General features: G+C 44.7%; 2 protein-coding genes across 2 annotated transcripts in view; one reads left to right on the top strand and one right to left on the bottom strand.

The window, feature by feature from the left end:
• Positions 1-26,339, top strand: part of RTF2 (replication termination factor 2) — a 53,491-nt gene that overhangs the window by 9,843 nt on the left and 17,309 nt on the right. Inside the window, exon 5 of the mRNA XM_050745300.1 lies at positions 6,658-6,736. Within this exon, the coding sequence (XP_050601257.1) occupies positions 6,658-6,736 (79 nt within the window). The remainder of the gene's footprint in view (positions 1-6,657; positions 6,737-26,339) is intronic.
• Positions 17,380-24,337, bottom strand: LOC126929168 (beta-1,3-galactosyl-O-glycosyl-glycoprotein beta-1,6-N-acetylglucosaminyltransferase 7). Its single transcript, XM_050745312.1, has 3 exons — positions 23,429-24,337; positions 21,714-21,809; positions 17,380-18,272 (listed from the first exon to the last, which is right to left on the bottom strand). The coding sequence occupies exons 1-3, from the start codon at positions 24,333-24,335 to the stop codon at positions 18,046-18,048; spliced, it is 1,230 nt and encodes a 409-aa protein (XP_050601269.1). The 5' UTR covers positions 24,336-24,337; the 3' UTR covers positions 17,380-18,045.

Below are 26,339 nucleotides of genomic sequence, written 5' to 3'. Positions count from 1 at the left end.
GTTAAGCGCTTTCCCCCACATTTGAGAAGTACAGGTATACCTCAGATATTGTGCGTTCTATTCCAGACCACCACAATAAAACAAATATTACTGTAAAGCAAGTCACAGAAAATTTTGGTTTCTTAGTACGTATAAAAGTTATCTTTATCAGGGCACGCTGGCTCCCACCTATAATCCCAGCACTTTGGGAGGCCGAGACAGGAGGATTGCTTGAGGCTAGGAGTTTGAGACCAGCCTGGATAACAAGGTGAGACCCTGTCTTTACAAAACAAAATTTCTTTTCAATTAGCCAGCCGTGGTAGCATGCCCCATAGACCTCGCTACTTGGGAGGCTGAGGCAGGAGAATTGCTTGAGCCCAGGAATTCAAGGCTACAGTGAGGTATGATCATGCCACTGCAGAGCCTGGGTGACAGAGCAAGACCCTGTCTCAAAAAAAAAAAAAAATGTTTATACTCTAATCTTTTAAGTGTGCAATAGCATTATGTCAAAAAAAAAAAGTACCTATCTTGATTAAAAATTATTGCTTAAAGAATGCTAACAATCATCTGAACCTTCAGTGAGTCATCATCTTGGCCGGTGGAGCCTCGATGTTGCCTTGATGTCGATGGCTGCTAACTGATCAGGGTGGTGGTTGCTGAAGGTTAGCGTGGCTGTAGCAGTGTCTTACAGTAGGACAGCAATAGAATTTGCTGCATCGATTGACTCTGACTTTCACGAAAGATTTCTCTGTATGTAGCATGTGATGCTGTTTAATAGCATTTCACCCATAGTAGACCTTTCAAACTTGGAATCAGTTCTCTCAAACGCTGCAACTACTTTATCAATTAAGCTTATGTAATATTTCAGATCTATCATGTCAACAATATTCACAGCATCTTCACCATCAGCAGACTCCATCTCAAGAAACCACTTTCTTTGCTCATCCATAAGAAGCAACTCCTCATCCATTTGGGTTTTATCATGAGATTGCAGCAATTCCATCATCTTCAGGCTCCATTTCTAACTCACTCTCTTGCTATTCTACCACACTTGCATTCTTCCTCTACTAAAGTCTTGAAACCCTCCAAGTCATCCATGGGGTGGAACCAGCTTCTTCCAGACTCCTGTTAATGTTGATATTCTGCCCTCCTGTCATGAATCACAGTTGTTCTTTTTTTTTTTCTTTTTTGAGATGGAGTTCGGCTCTGTTTCCCCATCTGGAGTGCAGTGGCACAATCTCGGCTCACTGCAACCCCCACCTCCTGGGTTCAAGTAGTTCTCCTGCCTCAGCGTCCCAAGTTGCTGGGATTACAGGCACCCGCCACCACGCCCGGCTAATGTTTGTATTTTTGGTAGAGACGGGGTTTCACCATATTGGCCAGGCTGGTCTCAAACTCCTGACCTCAGATGATCTGCCTGCCTCAGCCTCCCAAAGTGCTGGGATTACAGGCATGAGCCACCACAGCCAGCCAAATACAGATGTTTTTAATGACATCTAGAATGGTGAATTCTTTCCAGAAGGTTTTCAATTTACTTTGCCTAGATCCATCAGAGGAATGGCAGAAGAAGGCTATGGCAGCTATAGCCTTATGAAATGTATTTTTAAATAATAAGACTTTAAAGTCAAAATTCCACCTTGATCCATGGGCTGCAGAATGGTGGTTGTATTAGCAGCCATGAAAATAACTTTAATCTCCTTGTGCATCTCCATCAGAGCTTTTATGTGACTTAGGTGCATTATCAATGAGCAGTGACATTTTGAAAGGGATCTTTTTTTTTTTTTTTTTTTTTTTGAGCAGTAAGTCTCAACATTGGGCTTAAAATATTCCGTAAGCCATGTTATAGACAGATGTGCTGTCATTCAGGCTTGGTTCTTCCATTTCGAGAGCACAGGCAGAGTAGACTTAGCATCATCCTTAAGAACCCTAGGGTTTTCAAACGGTAAATGAACGTTGGCTCAACTGAAAGTCACCAGGCACGTTAGACCTTAGCGAGAGTTGGCCTGTCCTTATGCTTTGGAGCCAGGCATTGACTTCTCCTTTTTAGTGGTAGAAGTCCTACGTAGCATCTGCTTTCAATACAGGCTATTTTATCTACTCTGAAAATCTGTTGTCTAATGTACCCATCTTTTTTAATGATCTTAGCTAGATTTTCTGGAGAACTTGCTGCAGCTTCTCCATCAGCACTTGCTGCTTCACCTTGTACTTTTATGTTATGGAGACGGCTTCTTTCCCTAAACCTCATGAACCAACTTCTGCTAGTTTCCAGCTTTTCCTCTGCAGCTTCCTCACCTCTCTCAGCCTTCCTAGAATTGAAGAGAGTTAGGGCCTTGCTCTGGATTAGGCTTTGGCTTGAGGATCTGTCACTGTGGCTAGTTTGATCTTCTGTCCAGGCCACTAAAACTTTCTTCCTATCAGCAATATGGTTGTTTCACTTTCTTACCATTCATGTGTTTATGGAGTGGTACTTTTGATTTCCTTCAAGAACTTTTCCTTTGCATTCACAGCCTAGCTAAGTGTTGGGTTCAAGAGGCTGGCTTTTGGCCTATCTTGGACCTGCCTTCCTCACTAAGCTTAATCATTTCTAGCTTTTGATTTAAAGTGAGATACGTGTAACTCTTCCTCTTATTTGGTCACTTAAAGGCCATGGTAGAGTTCTCAATTGGCCTAATTTCAATATTGTTGTGTCGCAGGGAATAGGGAGAACTGAGAAGGAGAGAGGTGGGGGAATGGCCAGTTCATGGAGCAGTCAGAACACACACATTTATTAATTGAGTTCACCATCTTTTATGGGTGTGGTTCCTGGCACCCCAAACAATTACAAAAGTAACATCAAACGTCACTGAGCACAGATCACCATAGCAGATGTAGTAATCATGAAAACATTTGAAATATTTGAGAATTACCAAAATGTGACCCAGAGGCATGACGTAAGCACATGCTGCTGGGAAGATGCTGACAGACCTGCCGGATGCAGGATTGCCGTGAACCTTCAGTCTGTAAAATAATCACAGTATCTGCAAAGCGCAGTGAAACAAGGTATGCCTGTATCCTTAGTAGCTGGTAGTCCAGACTGCCCTCTGGAATCTTCTATCAAACACATGACATATTGAAAGGTAGCATTTTTTACTACTTTCATTCAGGAAAGGCGTGGGGCAAAGCATCTCGAATAAGTAAGAACGGTTTTATTGAACCAGCAGTATTTAATCTTGAGCATTCTGGCCCATTGGTGTCCGTTTATTTAACAGGGGTACGTGGACACCCTCTCAGTGTGCCAAGGAACGTTGCATGTGGCAGACTCTGCCAGGGCAACTAACTGTCCTGTTCTGAAATGGAACAACTAGGGGCTTCATGAATTTGGAGAGAAGTACAGTTTAGGACCCAGGACCTTTTGCTTTTTTTTTTTTTTTTTTTTTTTTTTTGACGCAGAGTCTTGCTCTGTGCCCCAGGCTGGAGTGCAGTGGCGCGATCTCGGCTCACTGCAAGCTCCGCTCCCCCGGGTTCACGCCATTCTCCTGCCTCAGCCTCCCGAGTAGCTGGGACTACAGGCGCCCGCCACCTCGCCCGGCTAATTTTCTTGTATTTTTAGTAGAGACGGGGTTTCACCGTGTTAGCCAGGATGGTCTCGATCTCCTGACCTCATGATCCGCCCGTCTCGGCCTCCCAAAGTGCTGGGATTACAGGCTTGAGCCACCGCGCCCGGCCGACCTTTTGCTTTTAAATACTACACTCTTCTTCAAATAATCTGAATTTAAACCATTTAGGGCTCTCTTTAAACCACCACTGGGGTCAAGTAGGACATATTCTGGGGAACCAGACTCATTTACCTAACCATGTCCCACTTCTGTGTGTGTGTGTGCGTGTGCACGCGTGCGTGCGTGCATGTATATATATACACACACACATATACGTGTTTGTATTTGAGGCGAAAGTCACATAACATTGGCCATTTTAAAGTCTGTGTTTCAGTGGCATTTAGTGCACTCACAGTGTTGTACAGTCACTGCCACTGTCTGGTTCCAGAACATTTTTATCACCCCAAAAGGAAAACCCTCTGCCCACTACATAGGTACTCCCCATTTCCAGTCTGTTTCTGTCTCAATGGATTTACCTTTCCCGGATATTTCATATGCATAGGATCATACTATATGTAACCTTTCGTGTTTGGCTTCCCACTTGTTTTTAAGAAAACTGTAGCTCACCCCAGAAGAGGAACTGAGCAGAAACGAGCTCCACAGTGGGGTCTCGAGTAGGAGTCCCCTGCAGCCTGCTGCTCTGATTGTGGCTTCCTCTGTTGTTTCTCCTTTGGTTTGCTGGTCAGTCTCTTCTCCTTTTTCTCTTACCCAATGAATTGAGCTTTGCTTATTTTGACTTTGTCCATCTGTTATTGATAAGAGCCTCCACACTTGAAATTGATGATTGGATTAGTTTGTATATGGTCATCCCTTGATATATGTGGGAGACTGGTTCGCAGATCCCCTGTGGATACCAAAATCCATGGATGCTCAGGTCTTTGATATAAAATGGTACAGTATTTGCATATAACCTACACACATCCTCCTGTATACTTCAAGTCAACTCTAGATTACTTATAATACCTAATACAATATAAATGCTGTGTAAATTGTTGTTATACTGCATTGTTCGAGGAATAATGATAAGAAAAAGGTCTGTGCACGTTCAGTACAAATGCATTCATTTTTCCTCCCAAAGATTTTTGATCCGGGTTGGTTGAATTCACAGATGCAGAACGCGTGGGTATAGAGGACCAGCTGTATTTAATAAAGTTTGTATAATGAAGATTTAAATATATAGAAAAGTAGAAATAAACTGTTACTGTAATAAAAACATTGGGCCTTTGTAAAAAGAAAAATAGCTTCCTAATTAATAATTTGTAAGTATCTATAAAATAGGATTTTAAAAATTCTAAACAACATTCAGTGAATTTAGTGCAGCGTTATGAACTGGATTTTGGTTAGGCAAATCTGCGTCTGCTATAATCCCCGGGAAATTAGAGAAAAATTGTCCTGTGGCGTTTTTCAAGGAATGCCTAAAGTGAAATGTGAAAGTGCTTTATGCTGCTCTTCAGCCATGGTGGTGGCATTATTCGTTGTTTGATGTTTAATGCCACCCGCCCCCACCACACACCCACATCCACACTTCTCCACGCCTCTGCATATAGACATAGAAATCAACATATATTCTTCCCAAGCTATCATGGGGTCACATTACATGTTTTCATTTATTTATTTTTTTTTTTTTTTTGAGACGGAGTCTCGCTCTGTCGCCCAGCCCAGGCTGGAGTGCAGTGGCGCGATCTCGGCTCACTGCAAGCTCCGCCTCCCAGGTTCACGCCATTCTCCTGCCTCAGCCTCCCGAGTAGCTGGGACTACAGGCGCCCACAACCGCGCCCGGCTAATTTTTTTTGTATTTTTAGTAGAGACGGGGTTTCACCATGGTCTCGATCTCCTGACCTTGTGATCCGCCCGCCTCGGCCTCCCAAAGTGCTGGGATTACAGGCGTGAGCCACCGCGCCCAGCCATATGTTTTTAATAACATCTTTTTTTCCTTCTACTCTGTCTACCTGGGACATATTTCGCGACCTTGAGTACAGATTTACCTTCTTTTTAATAGCTGTTTGGATGTTTATAATTTATTTGACCATTTCTCTACTGAGGAACATGGAGGTGACTTACTCTTTCCTTTTTACCTTGCTATACTACACAACTTCCTAAACACACATTTGTATGTTTGCACACTTGTGGGCATGTTTCTGTAGGAGAAATTCTTAAAAGTCACACTTTATTTGGTACTGCCAAATTGGCTTCATAAAGTATTGTACTGTGTTGTATCCACCTGACAGCAAATGTGCCTGTGTCCTCAGTTTCCAGCTGGATACTTTCAGTCTCTTTTCTTCTTCTTTTTTTTTTAAAGGGACAGAATCTGTCCCTGTTACCTAGGCTGGAGTGCGGTGGCACTATGATAGCTCAGGCCATCCTCCCACCTCAGCCTCCCTAGTAGCTGGGACTGCAGGAGCCCACCACCACACTTGGCTAAGTTTTTTAAAAGGTTTCTTTTAAAGATAGATTCTCAGTATGTTGCCCAGGCTCATCTCAGACTCCTGGCCTCACGTGATCCTCCCACTTTTGGCCTCCCAAAGCGCTGGAATTTACACGTGTGAGCCACTGTGCCCAGCCCCAATCTCTTGAATTACTGCCCGATAGATAAAAAATTGATGTGTCATGGTTTTAAAAGGCATTTCCTTTAACATTTGAGGTTAAGAATCCTTTGGTCTTTATATATTTTTTGTGTGAACTGCATGTTAGTCCTCTTTGGCCATTTTTCTATTATGATGTTGGCTGTTGCTGTCTAAGACCTTTTTGAATATTCATAAAATAAGCTCTGAATCTTATATTTATTGAAAATATTTCCTCCCTGAGTTCCTGTTCTTTTGACTTTTTATGGTTGTGGTTTCAGTTTTGATCTTTTTTTTATTTTGGATATAACTGATTTCTCTCTTTTTTTTCTGGCCCTTTTCTATGAGAACGTACTGATTTTTTTTAATGGAGTGAAATGTAACTATTTTAATCTTTGTGGGTCGTGGCCTTTGTATCAACCGAATAAATGTGAGTTGATCATGTGATTAATAGTCATTTCCCCACTGGGTTATTTCTCCAGGTTCTGCTTCCTTCGGTGCTGCGGCTGTGTGTTTTCTGAGCGAGCCTTGAAAGAGATAAAAGCGGAAGTTTGCCACACGGTGAGTTCCTGACATATACCATTTGTTCCTTCTCCATAGCTGAGGAATCAGATGGTTTAGGGTTCTTTCCCTCCATTTGTTCTTTCTGAAATCAGCTCTCATAAGTTGCTTTTCTGCTTCCACGGCTCTTGGTTGCTGGAAATACAGACCCCAGTGACCTCTTATCACCTGACCACTGCCTGCCAGTCCGGGTCAGACCACCCGAGGGCTGTTTCCTGAACGTGCCACTGCCTCAGTTTCCTCTAGTGGACCTGCTGTCCTGAAAGGCCTGCTCCCCGTGAGCCTCAGTTCTATAGTTCTTACTTGTTCTGTGACTCCCTGATGCTAAATCTCCTTCCACTCCCCAAGCACCTGGTTATCTCACTCCTCCCATCGTCATGTAGTTGCATATGTGTGTGTCTGTTTCCCCACCGGACTTAGTTTTCGAGGGTAGGAAACAAGGCTTGTTCATCTCTTTATCCGCAGGACTTATTCTCTCCAGGGCATGTAGCGTGCCCTCAGTAAATACTCGCGTGATTGGCAAGTAACTAGACATGAGAGCTAGCCTCAGCTCACGTAGAGGAAATACTGATGCTTTGCTTTAATGGTGCTGCTGCTGCTGAAGCCAGAATGTGTGTGTGTCTTGGGTGTACTGGTTTTTTTTTTTTTTTTTTTTTTGAGACAGAGTCTTGCGCTGTCGCCCAGGCTGGAGTGCAGTGGCGCAATCTCGGCTCACTGCAAGCTCCGCCTCCCGGGTTCACGCCATTCTCCTGCCTCAGCCTCCTGAGTAGCTGGGACTACAGGCGCCCGCCACCGCGCCCGGCTAATTTTTTGTATTTTTAGTAGAAACGGGGTTTCACCGTGGTCTCGATCTCCTGACCTTGTGATCCGCCTGCCTTGGCCTCCCAAAGTGCTGGGATTACAGGCGTGAGCCACCGCACCCGGCTTGGGTGTACTGTTGACCCATCGAAAGCGTGCTGCTTCATTTAATGTCATGGATGCCAGCAGCTTCTGACTGTATTTTGCCTGTATCAACCCTGTTTGTATTTCATTCCCCTCCCCACTGTGTTGTTGCTCCCTGTTGTGAAAGCCAGCAGCTTTCACTAAGTGATGGTTAGGAGCCAGCGCCTCTTCGAGGCACTGATCTGTGGGATAGCATGCTGAAGAAGATCCGTGAAGGCCCTTGCCCTCCTGCATCCCACATCCTGATTGGAGAGAGAGACACTCAGCGAGATGAGCAAGGCAGACTCGATTGTGACCGATGCTAGGAAGGAAAGACATGAGGCCATGTGTCGGAGGGAGAGAGGCTGGCATCGTGGTGGTTGGCAGAGGCATCTCTGGAGGTTTGAGCTGAGACTTGCAGGGCACAAGGGAGCCAGCTGCGCACAGCCTGAGTAGCAGCCTCTTAGGCAGCAGGAACAGCATGTGCAAAAGCTCAGAAGTGATAGAGGACTTTGCGAGTTCAGGGAACAGAAGGTGTGAGAATGGAGGGCCGGCGAGGGGAATAGATGAGATTGAAGAGTTAGGCAGGAGTTATCTCGTGCAGGGCCTGGGGGCCACATTGGGGCTTACAGATTTTATTCTAAGAGCAGCAGGAAGCCAGAAGGCAGCTTTACGCCAGATGGGATGTGCATTAGTTTTATTCTAAAAATCCTAGCCGTGGAGGAGGACACTGGGTGGCTCCCGTTGTCTAGGCCCAGAGGCAGGCAGAGGTGAGTGGGGAAGAGGTCAGTGCGGGCGGTGGGTTGTGTCCACTTTGGGGTGACTGTGAATAAAGGCTTCTTAGAATGAGGAGTCTGTCTTATTAAGCTTTCTTTTAAGAAAAGAAATTCAAAGAAGACATTTGGGAATTGATTGATATTCAGCCAGAAGTATTTATTATGTCTCCCGTATTAAGATGATGACATAGATTCCAAGGGAAAGTAAGATGTGGATGACATGGTTCCTGCGCTCAGGGAGATTGCGGTCCTGCAGGAATCATAAGTTATAGGAAACATCGTGCTCTACTTTGCTTTTTGAGGCCAGGTACCAAATAGATGGTAAAGATACTGGCATTAAGGGGCCAGAGAACCTTCTTTAGTCTGCTGGTGAGAAATTGCTTTATAAAGGGAGGGGCATTTGTTCTGGGCCTCAAAGGAAGAGCATGGTTATTGGTTGCACTCCCAGGGATGGAGAGAGTGCTGGTGGTAGCGGTGCTGCCCTGGGGAGGCGCACAGCCAGGCACTGGGTGTCTCTGTAAGGCGTTGTCTGGCAGGACAGTGACGCCCATTTTGCTATCCTTCAGACCTTCTGCTTGCTTTGAGGAGAAATTCTCCCTTTGATCCTCACATGTCTGTAACACTCTTTTGACTGCCTAAGAAAGTAGACTTTAAGCTCAGAGCTTTAGCAGGCAGGATCTAACAAAACTGTTTGGTATTCTCTGCATTTTTATGGTAACTTTATATTTATGGCAAAGAGTACTGTTTTTATATATTTATCCTAGGAATATAAAGTTAACTGTTAGGTTGGGCACGGTGGCTCACGCCTGTAATCCCAACACTTTGGGAGGCCAAGGTGGGTGAATCACCTGAGGTCAGGAGTTCAAGACCAGCCTGGCCAACATAGCAAAACCCCGTCTCTCCTAAAAATACAAAAATTAGCTGGCTGTGGTAGCACGCGCCTGTAATCCTGGCTGCTTGGGAGGCTGAGGCAGGAGAATTGCTGGAACCTGAGAGGCGGAGGTTACAGTGAGCCAAGATCGTGCCACTGTACTCCAGCCTGGGCGACAGAGTGAGACTCCATCTCAAAAAATAATAATAATAATAAAGTTAATGGTTAAAATTAACTAGAAACAATGGGTAGATTTAAATAAAAAATACTAAGATATTGACAGTACAGTTAGCAGGGGAATGGCTGAAGTTTGCAAAACACTGTTGTAAGTCCTGCTGGGACTGTGATTGGTTAGTGGGGGGAAGAGGGGCAGCAGCAGTATTCATGGGCGGAAGCAGCCGGACAGCCATACTGAGATGAACGGCAGGTGTGATCCAGGCCTAGTCCTGTCAGGACTGGGGTGGGGTACGGGAGGAGGGAGAGAGGCCGAGGTGTGAGTTGGACTGGACTGGGGAAACCTTCGAATACCAGAAGGAGGAGAAGGAGTTCTAGTTCTTAAGAGTTCTCAGAATCATTGTAATGGGTAACCAGGCTTGGGGGACCTACTGATCTAAAGCAATCCAGTTTTTTTCTTACGCCCATAATAGTGCCCATCTCTTAGATGGGTGCACAGTTGTCCTTTGCGTTGGTTGGCCTAAAACATCCATACTAATAACCATGATGACGTGTGCACGGTAAAATCACACTGTCTGCCGAGCTTCACAGAGAAGCTGATTCTGTTCCATGGAAACACAGCGTTACGAGGGAACTCTGACATCACATTGTTGATGCTTGGGAAATTTTACTGAAAGCTAGTAAGCTTTCAACAGTCTGTACCTTGCACTTCAAGGGAAGGGAAGGAGGCAGGAGGAAAGAGGAACAGGGCCGTTTCAGGACTGCACAGCGACAGTAGAGACCAGGTGATGAACAGCATAGGCTCCTCCTGGCTCCTCATGGAGGCCGCCTTGGCTGTTGCAACCTTCTGCAGTTAGGACAGGATACTGGTTGAAATTCAGGAATATCTCAGGAAATTGTCTTAAAAATAAATCCGTTGCCAACAGAGAATGAACGAGATAATGAATGAACGAGATAATGAATGCTTTTTACTTGTATGCTGTACATCAAAGCTGCCTTTGCAGAGCTGTGTTGAATACTCTGCTAGTTTGCTGGGGCTGCTGTAATCAAGTAGCCAAGCTGGATGATTACCGGAAATTCATTGTCTTACAGTTCTGGAGACTAATGTCCAAAATCAAGGTGTCATCAGGGTTAGCTTCTTCTGAGGGAAGGATCTGGTCCAGGCCTCTCGTTGGCTTATAGCCGGCCTTCGCCCTGTTCACATCATCTTCCCTCCGTCATGTCCGTCTTTGTGTCCAAATTTTCCCTGATTAGGACACCAGTCCCAATACTGGATTAGAGCCCGACTTAATGACCTCATCTTAACTCATTACATCTGCAGTGACTGTGTTGCCCAGTAAGGTCACATTTTGAGGTACTAGGACTTGGACTTCAACATATGGATCTTTGCGAGGGGATGTAATTCAACCCGTAATACACAATTTAGAAAATAAAATCAGAGAGCGCGGGGCCGCGTGGTGGTTCACACCTGTAATAAAATCAGAGAGCGCGGGGCCGTGCGGTGGTTCACGCCTGTAATAAAATCAGAGAGCGCGGGGCCGCGCGGTGGTTCACGCCTGTAATAAAATCAGAGAGCGCGGGGCCGCGTGGTGGTTCACACCTGTAATAAAATCAGAGAGCGCGGGGCCGCGCGGTGGTTCACGCCTGTAATAAAATCAGAGAGCGCAGGGCCCGGCGCGGTGGCTCACGCCTGTAATCAGAGAGCGTGGGGTCCGGCACGGTGGCTCACACCTGTAATAAAATCAGAGAGCGCGGGGCCCCGCGCGGTGGTTCACGCCTGTAATAAAATCAGAGCGCGTGGGGCCCGGCGCGGTGGCTCATGCCTGTAATCTCAACACTTTGGGAGGCTGAGGTGGGTGGACCACTTGAGGTCAGGAGTTTGAGACCAACCTGGCCAACATGATGAAACTCCATCTCTACTAAAAATACAAAAATTAGCTGGGTTTGGTGGTGCATGCCTGTAGTCCCAGCTACTTAGGAGACTGAGGCAGGAGAATCGCTTGAACCCGGAAGGTGCGAGTTGCAGTGAACTGAGATCATGCCTCTGCACTTCAGCCTGGATAATGGCAAGGCTCTCTCTCAAAAAAAAAAAAAAGTAGAGAGCATGGGACAGTCAGTGGCACATTAGAGTAGGAATCATTCATTTATGCATGCAACCTTAGTCTGGTCTGTGCTGCCGTAACAGAATACCCAAGAATGGGCAATTTATAAAGAACAGAAATTTATTTCCTCACAGCTCCAAAGTCTGGCAAGTCCAAGATCAAGGCAACAGCGTCTGGTGTGAGCCTTTCTGCTGGGCTGTAACATGATGAATGCATCACACGGAGAAGGAGGGAAGGAGGGAGAGAGAGAACGAGAATAAGAGGGAGCCTGCCTTGTCCTTTAATAAGGACCCCACTCCCACATCCATCCATTCGTGCAGGCAGTGTCCCCATGACCCCAGCTCCTCCCATGATGCCTCGCCTCCCAACACCACAGATTAGGGATCAGGTTTCCAACACATCAACTTTAGTGGACACATCCAAACCATAGCACAACCAGTACAACAGTCTGGACTCACACACCAGCTCTGGCTTTGGGAATATCACTTCACCTCTTTAACCCTCAGATTCTAATATCTAAAACAAAGGAATTACAGTAAATTTTTAGATGCTTTTTATTTAGACCCAAAATTCTAAACAATAACATTATAAAATGAGGAAATGGTGAATTCATATACTTTTATCAAGAATCAAACTCCAATTTCTAATTTCTGAAGTTTAATAATACTAAGTACAGGTTGAGTGTTCCTTGTCTGAAATGCTTGGGACCAGAAGTGTTTTGAATTTCAGATTTATTTGGATTTGGAATATTTATATAAACATAATGAGGCATCTTGGGGATGGGACCCAAGTCTAAACACTGAATTTATTTAAATTTCATATACACCTTATGCATATAGAAGGTAATTTTATACAATATATTTAATAATTTTGTACATTAATGAAAGTTTTGACTATGACCCATCACATGAGATCAGGTGTGGAATTCCCCGTTTGTGACACCAAGTTAGCACTCAGAATGTTTCAGATTTGGAAGCATTTCAGATTTCAGATTTTCCAATAAGGAAAATCTTAACTTTTATTTTGGTCAGGGTTGGCTAACTGCTATAACAAACAACCCCAAAGTTCCAGGGGCTAATCCAGTGGACAGCCTTCTTCCAAAGGTAAAGATTCAGGCTGCTGCTGTCTTGTAGCTCCGACCTCTTGTTTTGGTCAGAAAGAGAAGAGAACATCTCTTTTAGGAGGTTGTTACGGACCAGGCCTGGAAGGGATGCGCTTGGCTTCTACTCACCAGAACTCAGTCACATGGCCACACCTGCAGGGTAGCTTGGGAAATGTAGTCTAGCTGGATGCCCAGTAAGAAGAGGCGAACACTAACCATTCCTGCCAAACTCTGCCAAAAAGAAAAGTGATGGTGCAGTTTCAGGAACTGTAGTGCATCACAAAACATGAATGAAGGGAGTCAGTGTTAAAGTCTAAAACAAATATTTTCACTTTTTAGGTAATGTCTAAAATTCAGAGAAGCCAGTGTTGTAAGAACGTCAGGAACCCCAGTGGTATTTTGGGTATGCATTTTCTCCACTTTTCGGTCTGCAGTTTCACCAACAGTTGGCTTTTCAGTTCACTGGAAGAGACTTGAGGGTTGGAAATGGCTTTGGCGCCATGTTCTAAAACACATGGTATGCACATTGATTTCAGTAAACAGGGTCCAAAGAGACGTTGTTGCTAGGTGTTTTTGTGTTTACTATAAACAAATCACTAGCCAAAACAATTAATTTTATTCCCTACTGTGCTATGCACTTCTTGTAATACGAAGAAATACACTGATTTCAGAGTGATTACAGGCTGCCAAATAAATGATGGGCGTGTTACTCAAAGCATGACCCACACACCTGCAATATTGTCATCACCTGAGAGATTTTTTTTGTTTATTTTTTAAGAAATGCCCGCTCAAGGCCAGGCACAGTGGCTGACACCTGTAATCCCAGCTTTCTGGGAGCTGAGGTGGGAGGATCACTTGAGGCCAGGAGTTCAAGACCAGCCTGGGCAACATAGGGAGACCCTGTTTCTACAACAAATTTTAAAATAGCCGTGGTGGCACACACCTATAGTCCTTAAGAGGCTAGGACAAGTGGGTGGCTTAAACCCAGGAGTTCAAGGCTGCAGTGAGCTGTGATGGTTCCACTGCATTCCAGCCTGGGTGACACAGAGTGAGACCCTGTCTCAAAAAAATAAATAAATAAAATAAAATAAAAAGTTAACAGAGAGAGAGAAGAAAAGAAAAGAAAGACTGACTCTCAGGCCCTACCCCAGACCAGTTGAAATAGAATCTACATTCTAACAAGATCCTTGGATGATTTGTATGCACAGTAAAATTTGAAAAGTGCCGATGTAGGACTGGGCGCAGTGGCTCACACTTGTAATCCTAGCACTTTGGGAGGCTGAGGCGGGCGGATCACAAGGTCAGGAAATCGAGACCATCCTGGCTAACATGGTGAAACCCCGTCTCTACTAAAAATACAAAAATTAGCCGGGCATGGTGGCTCACGCCTGTAATCCCAGCACTTTGGGAGGCTGAGGCAGGTGGATCACCTGAGGTCGGGAGTTCAAGACCAGCCTGACCAACATGGAGAAACCCCATCTCTACTAAAAATACAAAATTAGCCGGGCGTGGTGGCGCATGCCTATAATCCTACCTACTCAGGAGGCCGAGGCAGGAGAATTGCTTGAACCTGGGAGGCGGAGGTTGTGGTGAGCCAAGATTGCGCCATTGTACTCCAGCCTGGGCAACAAGAGCAAAACTCCATCTCAAAAAAAAAAAAAATTAGCTGGTCATGGTGGTGCGCACCTGTAGTCCCAGCTGCTTGGGAGGCTAAGGCGGGAGAATCACTTGAACCCGGGAGGCGGAGGTTGCAGTGAGCTGAGATCGCGCCACTGCACTGCAACCCGGGCAACAGAGCAAGACTCCGTCTCAAAAAAACAAAAAACACTGCAGATGTAGAGTACTGAAGTTGTGATCCGTAGCATTGGACTTGCTACCTCTGTGGCTTCATTTATTTAGGCTTTGTAGATAGGCGAATGGGATGTGTAAATGTTTTAAAGTCAGAAGTCCAAAAATACATGCTCACACTGTCTACCTGCTTGTCATGGAGGAGGTGGAGCAGAAAGAAAAAGTTAAGTTAGGGAAAAGGAGTGTCATCAGAAGTGGTCAGTGCAGCTGATTCTGGTTTTCAGGCTTTGGCCTTCTTCAGATTATCTTAGCCTTCTGCCATCTTTATAGTCTCTGTGACTATTTAGCGTCAAGGAATCACATAAGACACAGAATACGCAGCCTTCAACTTTCACATGTTAATTTTGTTCTTTTACTGTACCCATGAACACACTGAGGGTCTGATCAGGAGAGTGAGCCTAGGCTTCTTGTTTTCATGCTCACGGAGGCTGCTGCTTTCCTTTGGCCTCCCTGGCCTGTTTCATCTGCCTGTCTCTCAGCCTCCCTGTCTCTCAGCCTCCCTGACTCTCGGCCTCCCTGCCTCTCGGCCTCCCTGACTCTTGGCCTCCCCGCCTCTCGGCCTCCCTGCCTCTTGGCCTCCCCACCTCTCTGACTTTTGGCCTTGTTTTCCATTGCTGTCCCCACTCTCCGCTGAAGCCCAGTCTCAGGCTGCTGCATTCCACCGTGCATTTAGTGTACTTTTATTATTCTACTTTATCCCGCTGTTACTGAAATGATTTTTTTTTTTTCTTTGAGACGGAGTCTTGCTCTGTTGCACAGGCTGGGGTGCAGTGGCGTGATCTCAGCTCACCATAACCTCCGCCTCCCGGGTTCAAGTGAATCTTCTGCTCAGCTGCCCGAGTAGCTGAGACTACAGGCGCCCACCACCATGCCTAGTTAATTTTTTTTCTTTTTTTTTTTTTTGTACGTTTAGTAGAGACAGGGTTTCACCATATTGACCAGGCTGGTCTCAAACTCCTGCCCACCTTGGCCTCCTAAAGTGCTGGGATTACAGGCGTGAGCCACCACGCCTGGCCGTACTGAAATGATTTGTTCAGGACACGTCTTCATTATGGCATTTAAGCCTGTTGGGGGCAGGTGTTTGTTTCAGTTTGTGCTTCTTTGTGTAAGGTAAGGCGGTGTAGCTTCCTGGGACTCAGCAGGCACACTGCAGAGTGTAGCTGCCTGGTCCAAATACCAGCCCCACCTTCCCAGCTGTGTGGTCCCAGGAACATCCCATCGTCCCCCTGTGCCTCGATTTTCTCATCCATTAAAAGTGTTAGACATTCCTCTGAGCGCTTCCCCACCCAGGAGTACCCATGCCCTCCCAACAGTGCTGGTGGGCGGGTGCTCTTACGGGCCCCTTCACGGTATGTGACTGGGTGTGCCACGGGTTGACATTGGAATGAAGTGAAGGCAGGCTGGTATTTTAAGTAACTTGAAAGATGTAAGCTTTTTTATTGTTCCTTTAATGGGGTTTACATTCAGTTGCTGTTGAGTTATAAATTACCAGGGACATAATCATGGCTAATCTGAGCTTTCTGAATGAACAGCCCATCAGCATGTAGCCAGCTATCACCTTTGGAGGTGCTGTGTTTGCCTGTAAAAATGTGTAGGAAGGCGGTGGCGTGCTGTCATGGGGCTCTTGTGTTCTTTTTGAAGGTCTTAATAGTTTCTATATGTGCTTTCCTTGGATTAGATATCCAAGGGGAAGAAAGGTTTGTTTAAACAAAGGTGTTAATTTTCTGTGGTTCCTTGATGTTTGATGTGTGGGATCTGCCTTCCAAATCCCTTTTCCTTCTGTCTAGCTGTGATGTTTTCCCAGGGCTATTTCACACAGTGACTAGACTTCATTTCTATGCATGGGAAGCTTCCATTTACTGAGGTGCTTCCACTTTGCGTTGGAATTATCTTTCTTAAATTTCCTCTCCTCTGGTTCCTGTGTTCCCTTTTTTAAATCTCTTGTATGTTGTGCTATTTAACAGTCACACACTTGTTTCATATGATGCTGTATGAACTGTTTTAGAGAAAGAGGATATATATAAAGTTCTCCACAACAGCAGCAGTAGCATCAAAGTTGTGGACTTTCTAAGGGAGGAGACCCAGATCTGTGAATAGAGATAATCACGGCCATTCATGTCTCAGATCTGTGCTGTTCAGCATGGTACCATTAGCCACACATGCCCATTTATAGGGAACTTAAGGCCAGGTGCAGTGGCTCATACCTGTAAACCCAGCACTTTGGGAGGCCAAGGCGGGCAGATCCCCTGAGGTCGAGAGTTCGAGATCAGCCTGACCAACATGGAGAAACCCCGTCTCTACTAAAAATACAAAACATTAGCCGGGCGTGGTGGCACATGCCTGTAATTCCAGCTATTCAGGAGGCTGAGGCAGGAGAATCGCTTGAACCCAGGAGGCGGAGGTTGCGGTGAGCCGAGATTGTGCCATTGCACTCCAGCCTGGGCAACAAGAGCAAAACTCCGTCTTAAAAATAAATAAATAAATAAATGTAACTTAATTTTTTAAAATGAAATAAAAGTAAAGATTCACGGGCCGGGCGCGGTGGCTCACGCCTGTAATCCCAGCACTGTGGGAGGCTGAGGTGGGTGGATCAACAGATCAGGAGATTGAGACCATCTTGGCTAACATGGTGAAACCCCGTCTCTACTAAAAATACAAAAAAAATTAGCCGGGCGCGGAGGCAGGCACCTGTAGTCCCAGCTACTCAGGAGGCTGAGGCAGGGGAATGGTGTGAACCCCGGAGGCGGAGCTTGCAGTGAGCAGAGATCGTGCCACTGCACTCCAGCCTGGGCGACAGAGTGAGACTCCATATCCAAAAAAAAAAAAAAGGATTCACTTTTGTAGTCGCTGTAACCATGTCTGCAATGCCCAGGAGCCCCTGTGGCTGTGGTGAGCGTTGGACAGCTCAGCTGTGGAATGTCCACCATCACAGAAGGTGCTAGGAGACGACACGTCAAGACCGCAGACACTTGGGGCACCCTTTTTAACAAGGTGTGTTTTCTACTCAGATGAGTTCCGTTTTACCCAAAGAAATACGCTCGTCATTATTTTTCTAGGACCGCCAGAACAGAGTTACATGGCTCGCAGCCAGTGAGGACTGTTTGAGATAAGCATATTTTCATTTTCACTGGGAGTTTGTTCTTTCTTAGTGTCTCATACACAGTAATATCTGAGTCTTCAAAACAGGCTGTGTCGTTCCTATTTCAGCTTCAGCCTCCAGGTGTTTGGAGAATTGGGGTTTTCAGCAGCTTTTCACTGAAGCAGTTGGCCTTCTAAGTGCATTGCTGTATGTCACCAGTGGTAGCTTGAGTTTTTTTGGTCTTGTGATTTCTTTCCCAAAGCTATAAAAGTGGGCTGTAATCAATAGTAAAGTCTCGTCAATAGCATATTTCCGAATTCACTTTAGGAATAATTTGAATCAAGGAATCATCTTCCCACTTTCTTTGGTTCGATGTTCTCTTGTTTCAAGTCAAGGAAACAGAATGATACCACTCAGTAAGAAAGCAAACAGTCCCCTAGTGGTTCAGTCTCATGTTGAAATGACTCTGCTGGTGAAAATGCCAGTGTGGCTCTATGGGAACTTCTGCCTGCCTCAGCACTTGAAGTCTGCGCCGCCGCTCTAAGCAGGTAACTACAAGCGGGTCTGTCGAGGGTTCGAATTTGTAGGCAAACAGAGAAGACGACTGAATGAGCCATGGCAGGTCTCCTGGTCCATATACACAGATGTCTTGGACGTAGCGGCCTGCAGAAAGAAACACAAAAACCTAGCTGCCTTTGTTTCCTCACCCATTTTATTCACACGCAGAAAGTGGCGCGTGCTCTGTCCAGTGTCACTGGTGAGCCTCGGCTTCACCAGAGTTCACATCGAACAGCATTTCCATGAGCGCCTTGACAGGGGCTTTTATGGTGAATTTTGAACTTACGGTGGAAAGGGACGCTTTCATTCTTTTAGTGATTTCTAACGTCTTTGTTAGTTACTGCTTTGGGCGAATATCGTGGAATTTTAGCTCACCAAGGGCACAAGGGAGATGAGCTAGCACTCATGTACCTGGTAAAATCTCAGTTCCCATAGATTCTGAGTTCCATGAACTTCTAAGTCTTTTCATTGGTTGTTAGTAGTTCATAAGAATGGTATGGATTTTAAATAAGTCATTGCTTCTATATTTTTGGGGGACCCCAGGCATGCACCACGATGCCCAGCAAATTTTTGTATTTTTTATAGAATCAGGGTTTCGCCGTGTTGGTCAGGCTGGTCTCAAACTCTGGGGCTCAAGTGACCCGCCCACCTCAGCCTCCCAAAGTGCTGGGATTACAGGTGTGATCCACTGTGCCTGGCACTGCTTTTTATTTGTTTTTCAGAGTGAACATTTGATACAAACATTGAAGTGGGAATTACAGGCCAGGCATGGTGGCTCACTCCTGTAATCCCAGCACTTGGGAGGCCGAGGCAGGAGAATGACTTGAGCCCAGAAGTCTGATACCAGCCTGGGCAATAGAGTGAGACCTCGTCTCTAATTTAAAAAAAAAAAATTTTTTTTAAGTGGGAATTAGAGTTGGAATCCAGTGGTGACTGGATTCCTTGGAGACTCAGTGACACTTTTTATGTGCTTTTGACAACCATGTCTGGCTCTTTCTGCTCTCCCCTTTAATTCTCACAGTAACACTCTGAAGTGGATTCCATCATCACTCCCATTTTGCAGGTGAGGAAACAGAGAAGTGAGGCCTCAGTGTGTGTGTGAGAGGGAAGGTCTGTTTATTTCAGAAACCTTGCTCTTTCTCTGCCCAGCTCCTTCCTGCTCTCTTTCCCCACACCAGCCCAGTAATCCTACTTTTAAAAAACCTATCTTGGCTGGGCACGGTGGCTTACGCCTGTAATCCCATCACTTTGGGAGGCCGAGGTGGGTGGATCATGAGGGCAGGAGATCGAGACCAGCCTGGCCAACATGGTGAAACCCCGTCTCTACTAAAAATACAAAAATTAGCTGGGCGTGGCGGCGTGTGCCTGTTATCCCAGCTACTCGGGAGGCTGAGGCAGGAGAATCGCTTGAACCAGGCAGTCAAAGGTTGCAGTGAGCTGAGATCACACCACTGCCCTCCAGCCTGGCGACAGAGCGAGACTCCATCATCTCAAACAAAACAAAACCTATCTTAAGGAAATACTGTTTTTAAAAGGGCAGGGGGATGTATGCACAAAATGTCCAGTGTTGTTTGTAAGACTATATAAGCGGCAGCTGTTACCATGATTTTAAGAAGTTTACCTGATAGACATATTTGCTACAATGTGATAGAATCTCAGTAGAGTTACATTTAACTGCTTTAAAATTATAAATATGGGCCAGATGCAGTGGTTCATGTGTGTAATCTCAGCACTTTGGGAGGCCATGGCAGCAAGATCACTTGAGTCCAGGAGTTCAGGGCCAGCCTGGGCAGCATAGTGAGACCCCATCTCTATAAAAATAAAAAATTAGCTGGGCTTGGTGGTTGACACCTGTAGTCCCAGCTACTTGGGAGACTGAGGTGGGAATATCACTTGAGTGCAGCAAGTAGAGGCTGCGGTGAGCTGTGATCATGCCACCTGCACTCCAGCCTGGGTGACAGAGCAAGACCCTGTCTCCAAAAAAAAAAAAAAAAAAAAAAAAAAGGATTACAAATGTGAAGACTATCAGTGGGAGAAACTTAGGACGTAAGTGAAAAGCAGCTCAGCTATACCTTGATTATAACGATATAGCTGTGCCATTTAGACACAGATGAAGTTGAACTGGAAGGGAATACAAATAAATGGACCATTTTCAGAGCTGTGTTACTGCTATTTGGGTGATTAAAAATAAACTCCTTGTTGCTGGTTCTAATGGGATAGCCGTCCCTCTGCACGCACAGTCGCAGAGTCGGGCTGGGAGCTCGCCCATTGTAGTAGCGGCAGGTGGTTGCTCCCAGTCTGATCCCCAGCCCTGCCCCTCCTCCCTCTGCCTGTGGGATTGACTTCGTTTACCTGAGCCTTGGGCTCCACATCAGTAGGAAGGTTGAATAATAATTGTTTCTACCTGAGAATTGCTGTGAGGATTGAGGGCAGGCCCAACGCCGGGACCCTGGAAGATTTACCACTTCCCTACACACCAGGGCTTGGCCTACTTTGGGTGCTGACTCTGAATGCTGGCCACGGATGGCCACGCTACTGCCTAACTGTGAGAACCGTTTTCGTACTGAAGCTAGTGTGAACTAGTAAGCCAGTAAGAACTTTCTGAAGTGTTTACTTTTAGGGAATGAGGACTTTGTTAGGATTTATACTAACTAGGGTTTTTTTCAGACATTGTTGAAACATTCCGATTTCATTCAGAATTCTGAATCATTAAGGTATTATTGATAGTGTCAACCCGTCATGACTTCTTATGCCATGTGCACACCTGAGGGGCTCCTGTTTTCAGGAAGAATCCGAGCCCCCTGCTTTTTCTGAGCATTTACTGACTAGTCCTGACAAACCCCCGTGTGTAATGACAGGGAATCGCTGCTTTCTAAAGAAAGGGCAGAGCTCGTTAACCTGTTGTTTACCTGTCGCTTTTCTACTGTGTGAATGGATCCCTAATTGAATCATATCTACTTTTGAAAAAACCACTTCACTAGGAAATGGTTCCAGCCCTTTAACCTGGCACCTCTGCGTCAGGAGGGTGGCTGTGCACGTTGGCAGTGGGACTTACTTGTCTTTGAACTAGTCTGGTATTTGATTTACATTTTTTGTTTGTCTCCAATCTATTTTAGGCCAGTCTTTTAAATAGCTGAAAAACTGGGTAAACCTAGTTTATTTTTAATATCTAGTCTACTATATTCAAACCCGAGGTCCCTACCCAAAAGCACTGTTAAAATCAGTTACTGTAGCTCTGTGCATTAGTTGCTGCCGCTGGGTAGGAAGCTGTGTGGAGACACACGCAGGGCCTAGCTATTGCCGCAGAGGGTATATTCACTTTAGGAAATTTTATCAACCTATACTTTTTGTGATTTGTGTACTTTTCTGTATGAATCTTATATAAAATTTTTTTTAAAAAATTGACTCAACCTATGCTGATTGGATCATCACTAATTCCAGATTACTTTAAACATGGTCCTCAGTCTTTCCCACTAGAATTGAGGCAGCAGTTTTATAGTTGTACAATTTCAAGCCTTTTTTGTTTTGTTTTGTTTTTCTTTTTACCTTTACATCCATCGTGAACATTTCCTTCCTCACTTTTCCATTTAATGGCTCGAACATTTCCTTCCCAGCCAGCGTCTAGTGTAGCACCTGGAGCATCTAAGAGGCAAACAAAACCAGCATACAGTGTGGAATCTGCTTCCCAGTTCTTTTAGTACAAGTTCTTCTGTGCTGTCATTTCCATTTCCTCTAGATGAGGTAGTCAATGAGAAAAGTAGAAGGAAAAGTCCAACCTTCCTTGAAATGTTTCACTTGTGACATTTGATCAAAGGCTAGTGCTTTTGGGGGTGGGAGCGTGTATTACACTGGCGGTAGCATCCGGGTGGACCAAGGTTGGGGATCGCCATCTTTGTACTTGGATTTCATTTTTCGGCCCTTTCTCCATCCCTTGTTACTCCCTTGTATGCAGAGTGCTGTTTGTGATTCTCTTGGGGTTCTTTGGATTGTGTTTTCTCTGTAACAGCCTTTGGAGATTATTTGAAAATAGAACTTGCAATGGATATGAGATTATGTTAAAAAATCCTAACCAACATCTACTGGATTCATCGTGCACCACTCTCTAGGCTGATGAGCTTAGTTGTTCAGGCTTGAAGCCACACTCCCTGTAGGAGCCAGTCCACCTTTTACAAAGAAAATACTGAAGTCCACTTAAAGCATAGTATCTTAGCCGGGCACGGTGGCTCAAGCCTGTAATCCCAGCACTTTGGGAGGCTGAGACGGGCGGATCACAAGGTCAGGAGATCGAGACCATCCTGGCTAACACGGTGAAACCCCGTCTCTACTAAAAAATACAAAAAACTAGCGGGCGAGGTGGCGGGCGCCTGTGGTCCCAGCTACTCCGGAGGCTGAGGCAGGAGAATGGCGTAAACCCGGGAGGCGGAGCTTGCAGTGAGCTGAGATCCGGCCACTGCACTCCAGCCTGGGCGACAGAGCCAGACTCAGTCTCAAAAAAAAAAAAAAAAAAAAAAAAAGCATAGTATCTGATTTCCCTCTGCCTCTCAGACAACCCATCTGAAGTATCAAATTTGCCACAAAATCATTACTAGCTTTAATATTTTCCATCTTACAGAGCCCTTAGCACAATGCCTGGCACTAGTAGTTATCCAGTAGTATTTATCAAATAAATGAAGAACTTTCTAAAGATTTATGCCCAGAATTTTCCAAAGTCTCAGGAAATGCAAAATGCCAGTACTTCTTTCTAGAGAGGGAACAAAAGATAAGTTATCTTTCAGCTAACTTCAGACCCCTAAAATCAGAGAACTTCCTGTCTCACTAAGTGGAAGGTCTGGCAAAATGTGAAACATTTACAAAGCCAAAAAAAACATAGCTGAATTGAAAAAATCTTCAGTTAAGAATAAATCTTATGGCCAGGTGAGGTCACTCACACCTGTAATCCCAGCATTTTGGGAGGCCGAGGCAGGCGGATCACCTGAGATCAGGAGTTCGAGACCAGCCTCACCAACATAGAGAAACCCCGTCTCTACCAAAAATACAAGAATTAGCTGGGCGTGGCGGCGGGCGCCTGTAATCCCAGCTACTTGGGAGGCTGAGGCAGGAGAATGGCGTGAACCCGGGAGGCGGAGCTTGCAGTGAGCTGAGGTTGCGCCACTGTACTCCAGCCTGGGTGACAGTGTGAGACTCCGTCTGAAAATAAATAAGTAAATCTTCTGCTGTTGCTGCTGACTGCACAGACATCCATATCGGTGGGTCTTTCTTACCTTTTAGTTGGTTCAGGGTCACCCAGTAGTGTTGCTCTGGGCTGCGGATGTCTTTGGACCACTGAAGCATGTCTTTTGCACGGATGTCAGTCAGTATGAACTCTACGAACTTCCTTGTAAGTACATAGTAAGCACTTCCAAAATAAATGGTTAAGTTATGGGGTGGTTTGTCTTTGAATCTGTTGTTAATGTGTGGTGGTTGGATTGCTCCAGGAGTGATATTTTTATCATTCCATTTACTTCTGATGTAGTGTATGATTTCTCTGTTGGTTTTGATGGGAAAATCCTGTCCACAAAGATTGATGACATAGTTCCATTGAAATTTAGAATGCACTAGATCTTTCATACAATTAATATCTGCCTGTAGTCTTGTAAGGCCAGCATAAGCCATCTTCTCTCTCTTGGAGGAAATAAAAACATTTTCAAAACAGTTAACCAAGGTTTGCACAGCAGTCTTATACTTCTTTGGGGCCTTTTCATCAACATGAATACAATAAACATTTTGAGGTACATAAATAGCTCTGAGAAGCTGCACAAACATGGCCAGCTCCTTATGAATAGTTATAATATATGCCAAAGAGAAATCACCCTCTTCTGTAGACAGGGGTCTGGTTATGAAATGCAGCCCCCGAGAAATCCTGGAGCAGTTTCCTGGTGTGTGTAAATGAGCATGTATTTCAGATTTATGAGGGGTTTTGCAAAATTTTGCAATTTGGGGGGCCGCCCCTTTCCCTTCAAATAAAGCGGAGCACAGTTCATCTGGGTAAAAGCCACATTCTACTACTTCTGAATGGACAGGTTCCTCCTCTGGTTCCGCAGGAGTTGGATTCCTTAAGTAAAGAAAAATGAAGATGCAAATGACTGCGCTCACGACAAGTCCAGACTTTGTGACTCGAAGCTGGCTCATATCTTGAGCTCCAAGGGCATTCTTATTACCATAATTTGAGTATTTTTCCTTTAAGCTTCCTAAAAGAACAACAGAGACAATTTAGGGTGTTGTAACTCTCCCCCCCAACTTATTGAAGTACACTAAACTACATATACACACCCATGAAACCATCACAGCAATGAAGATAACAAGCATTTCCCTTACCCCTCAAAGTGTTCTTACGCTCCTTTTCATCCGTTCTTTCCATCTCTGGCAATTGCCAGTATGCCTTCTGTCACTATAGTTTGTCAGGGTGTGTTTAACTCTTTAAGAAACTGCCAAACTGTTTTTCCAAAGTGGTTATACCAGCAATGTATGATAGTTCCATTTATTATATAGCCTCATGCATACTTGCTGTGGTCAAATGTTTTAATTTTTACCTTTTAATGAGTGTGTAATGTTAGTTTCCTGTAGTTTTACTTTGCATTTCCCTAATGACTAATGATGTTGAGCATATTTTCATGTTATTGCCCTTATTTAGGGAGATGAAAAATCTCAAATATTTATTTTAGACATAGACGTTGTCCTGTTCTGCATTATTCAAAGTTCATTTTATGCCATTATTCTGCATATAAGACTAAATATTTCCAACAAAAGAAGTGACAAATTAAGAGGAATTTTATGATTATACACTTAAACCTGTCAAAGTGAGTTTCTGGGCCAGGCATAGTGGCTCGTGCCTGTGATCTCAGCACTTTGCGAGGCCAAGGCAGAGGATCACTTGAGCCCAGGAGTTCAAGACTAGCCTGGGCAACATAGTAAGATCCCACCTCTATAAAAAATTTGAAAATTAGCCAGATGTGGTGGTGCCCTGATTATCCCATTGCACTCCAGCCTGGGCGACAGAGTGAGACCCTATCTCCCAAAAGAAAGAAAAGAGTTTCTGAATTATTTTTAGGAAAGATGTCATAGATTTTAAAAAAGATATCTTTAATAACATTTGACAATCATGTAGTTGTCTGTCTTGAGTCTACAGAGGTACATGAATAGGTGTAGCAGTAGCAAAAAGTGACCAAAAAGTTTCAGTTAAGTAATTATTACATGCAAGGATCATTCTTTGGAATTTAGGGAAGAAGATTGATTAGGTAACATGTCAAGCTTTATATTGTTAGAAAGTATTTGTTTTTCTTGTTTATGAATCTTGATTTGGTTTCCATTAAAAGTTGCATGTTGACCAGCATGGTGGCTCACGCCTGTAATCCCAACACTTTGGGAGGTCAAGGCAGGCGGATCACAAAGTCAGGAGATCGAGACCATCCTGGCTAACACAGTGAAACCCCATCTCCACTAAAAACACAAAAAATTAGCCGGGCATGGTAGCGGGTGCCTGTAGTCCCAGCTACTCAGGAGGCTGAGACAGGAGAATGGCGTGAACCCGGGAGGCAGAGCTTACAGTGAGCCGAGATTGCACCACTGCACTCCAGCCTGGGTGACAGAGCAAGACTCCCTCTCAAAAAAACAAAACAACAACAAAAAAAAGTTGCATGTTATTCCTATTTCCTATTTTTCAAAAGCCCATATACATGTGACTGGTGTTTGAGCTCAGGTTGGACACTGGTTCCTTGCCTTTCCACATCATTTTTACAAATGCTGTTTGGATAACACCTCAACCAGGCAGCATTTTTAGTTATCCTTGTGTTCTTAAACTCTGAGCCAACAAAAACTACTAACATTGACCGTGGATTTTTAAAGCTGTTGTATTTATTTTCATTGTACAGTTTATTTCTACCCATCATGCTTCCAAAATAAAAAGCACCACTGCCGAGGTATGTCAGACTGCAGTGTGTTCCACTGGATCAGTAAATGGTTTCTGTGCCAAACATGAAACCTTATAGCCTAATTTAAAGACATTCTTATAAATTATGTAATACTTATCTTTATAAACATGAAACCATCATAATTTATACATTTTATATGAGATTTCTAAAATAAATTAAACCTGATTATAGAAACTGAATAGGAAAGAAAAATGTTCTTGAAAGT

Source organism: Macaca thibetana, chromosome 10, assembly GCF_024542745.1.
Source record: "Macaca thibetana thibetana isolate TM-01 chromosome 10, ASM2454274v1, whole genome shotgun sequence".
Classification (NCBI taxonomy): Eukaryota; Metazoa; Chordata; class Mammalia; order Primates; family Cercopithecidae; genus Macaca; species Macaca thibetana.
The sequence above is the reverse complement of the archived record's forward strand: the minus strand, read 5'-3'. Positions and strand labels throughout refer to the sequence as shown.

Excerpts from the sequence above, each read along its gene's own strand:
- LOC126929168 (XM_050745312.1), bottom strand. The coding sequence starts at position 24,335 with ATGAGCCAGCTTCGAGTCACAAAGTCTGGACTTGTCGTGAGCGCAGTC. Across the intron at positions 21,810-23,428 it reads GACCCTGAACCAACTAAAAG|ATGCTCCAGGTGCTACACTA; the intron begins GTAAGAAAGACC and ends TTTGCCTCTTAG. Across the intron at positions 18,273-21,713 it reads TGTTCACGATGGATGTAAAG|GCCGCTACGTCCAAGACATC; the intron begins GTAAAAAGAAAA and ends TTCTTTCTGCAG.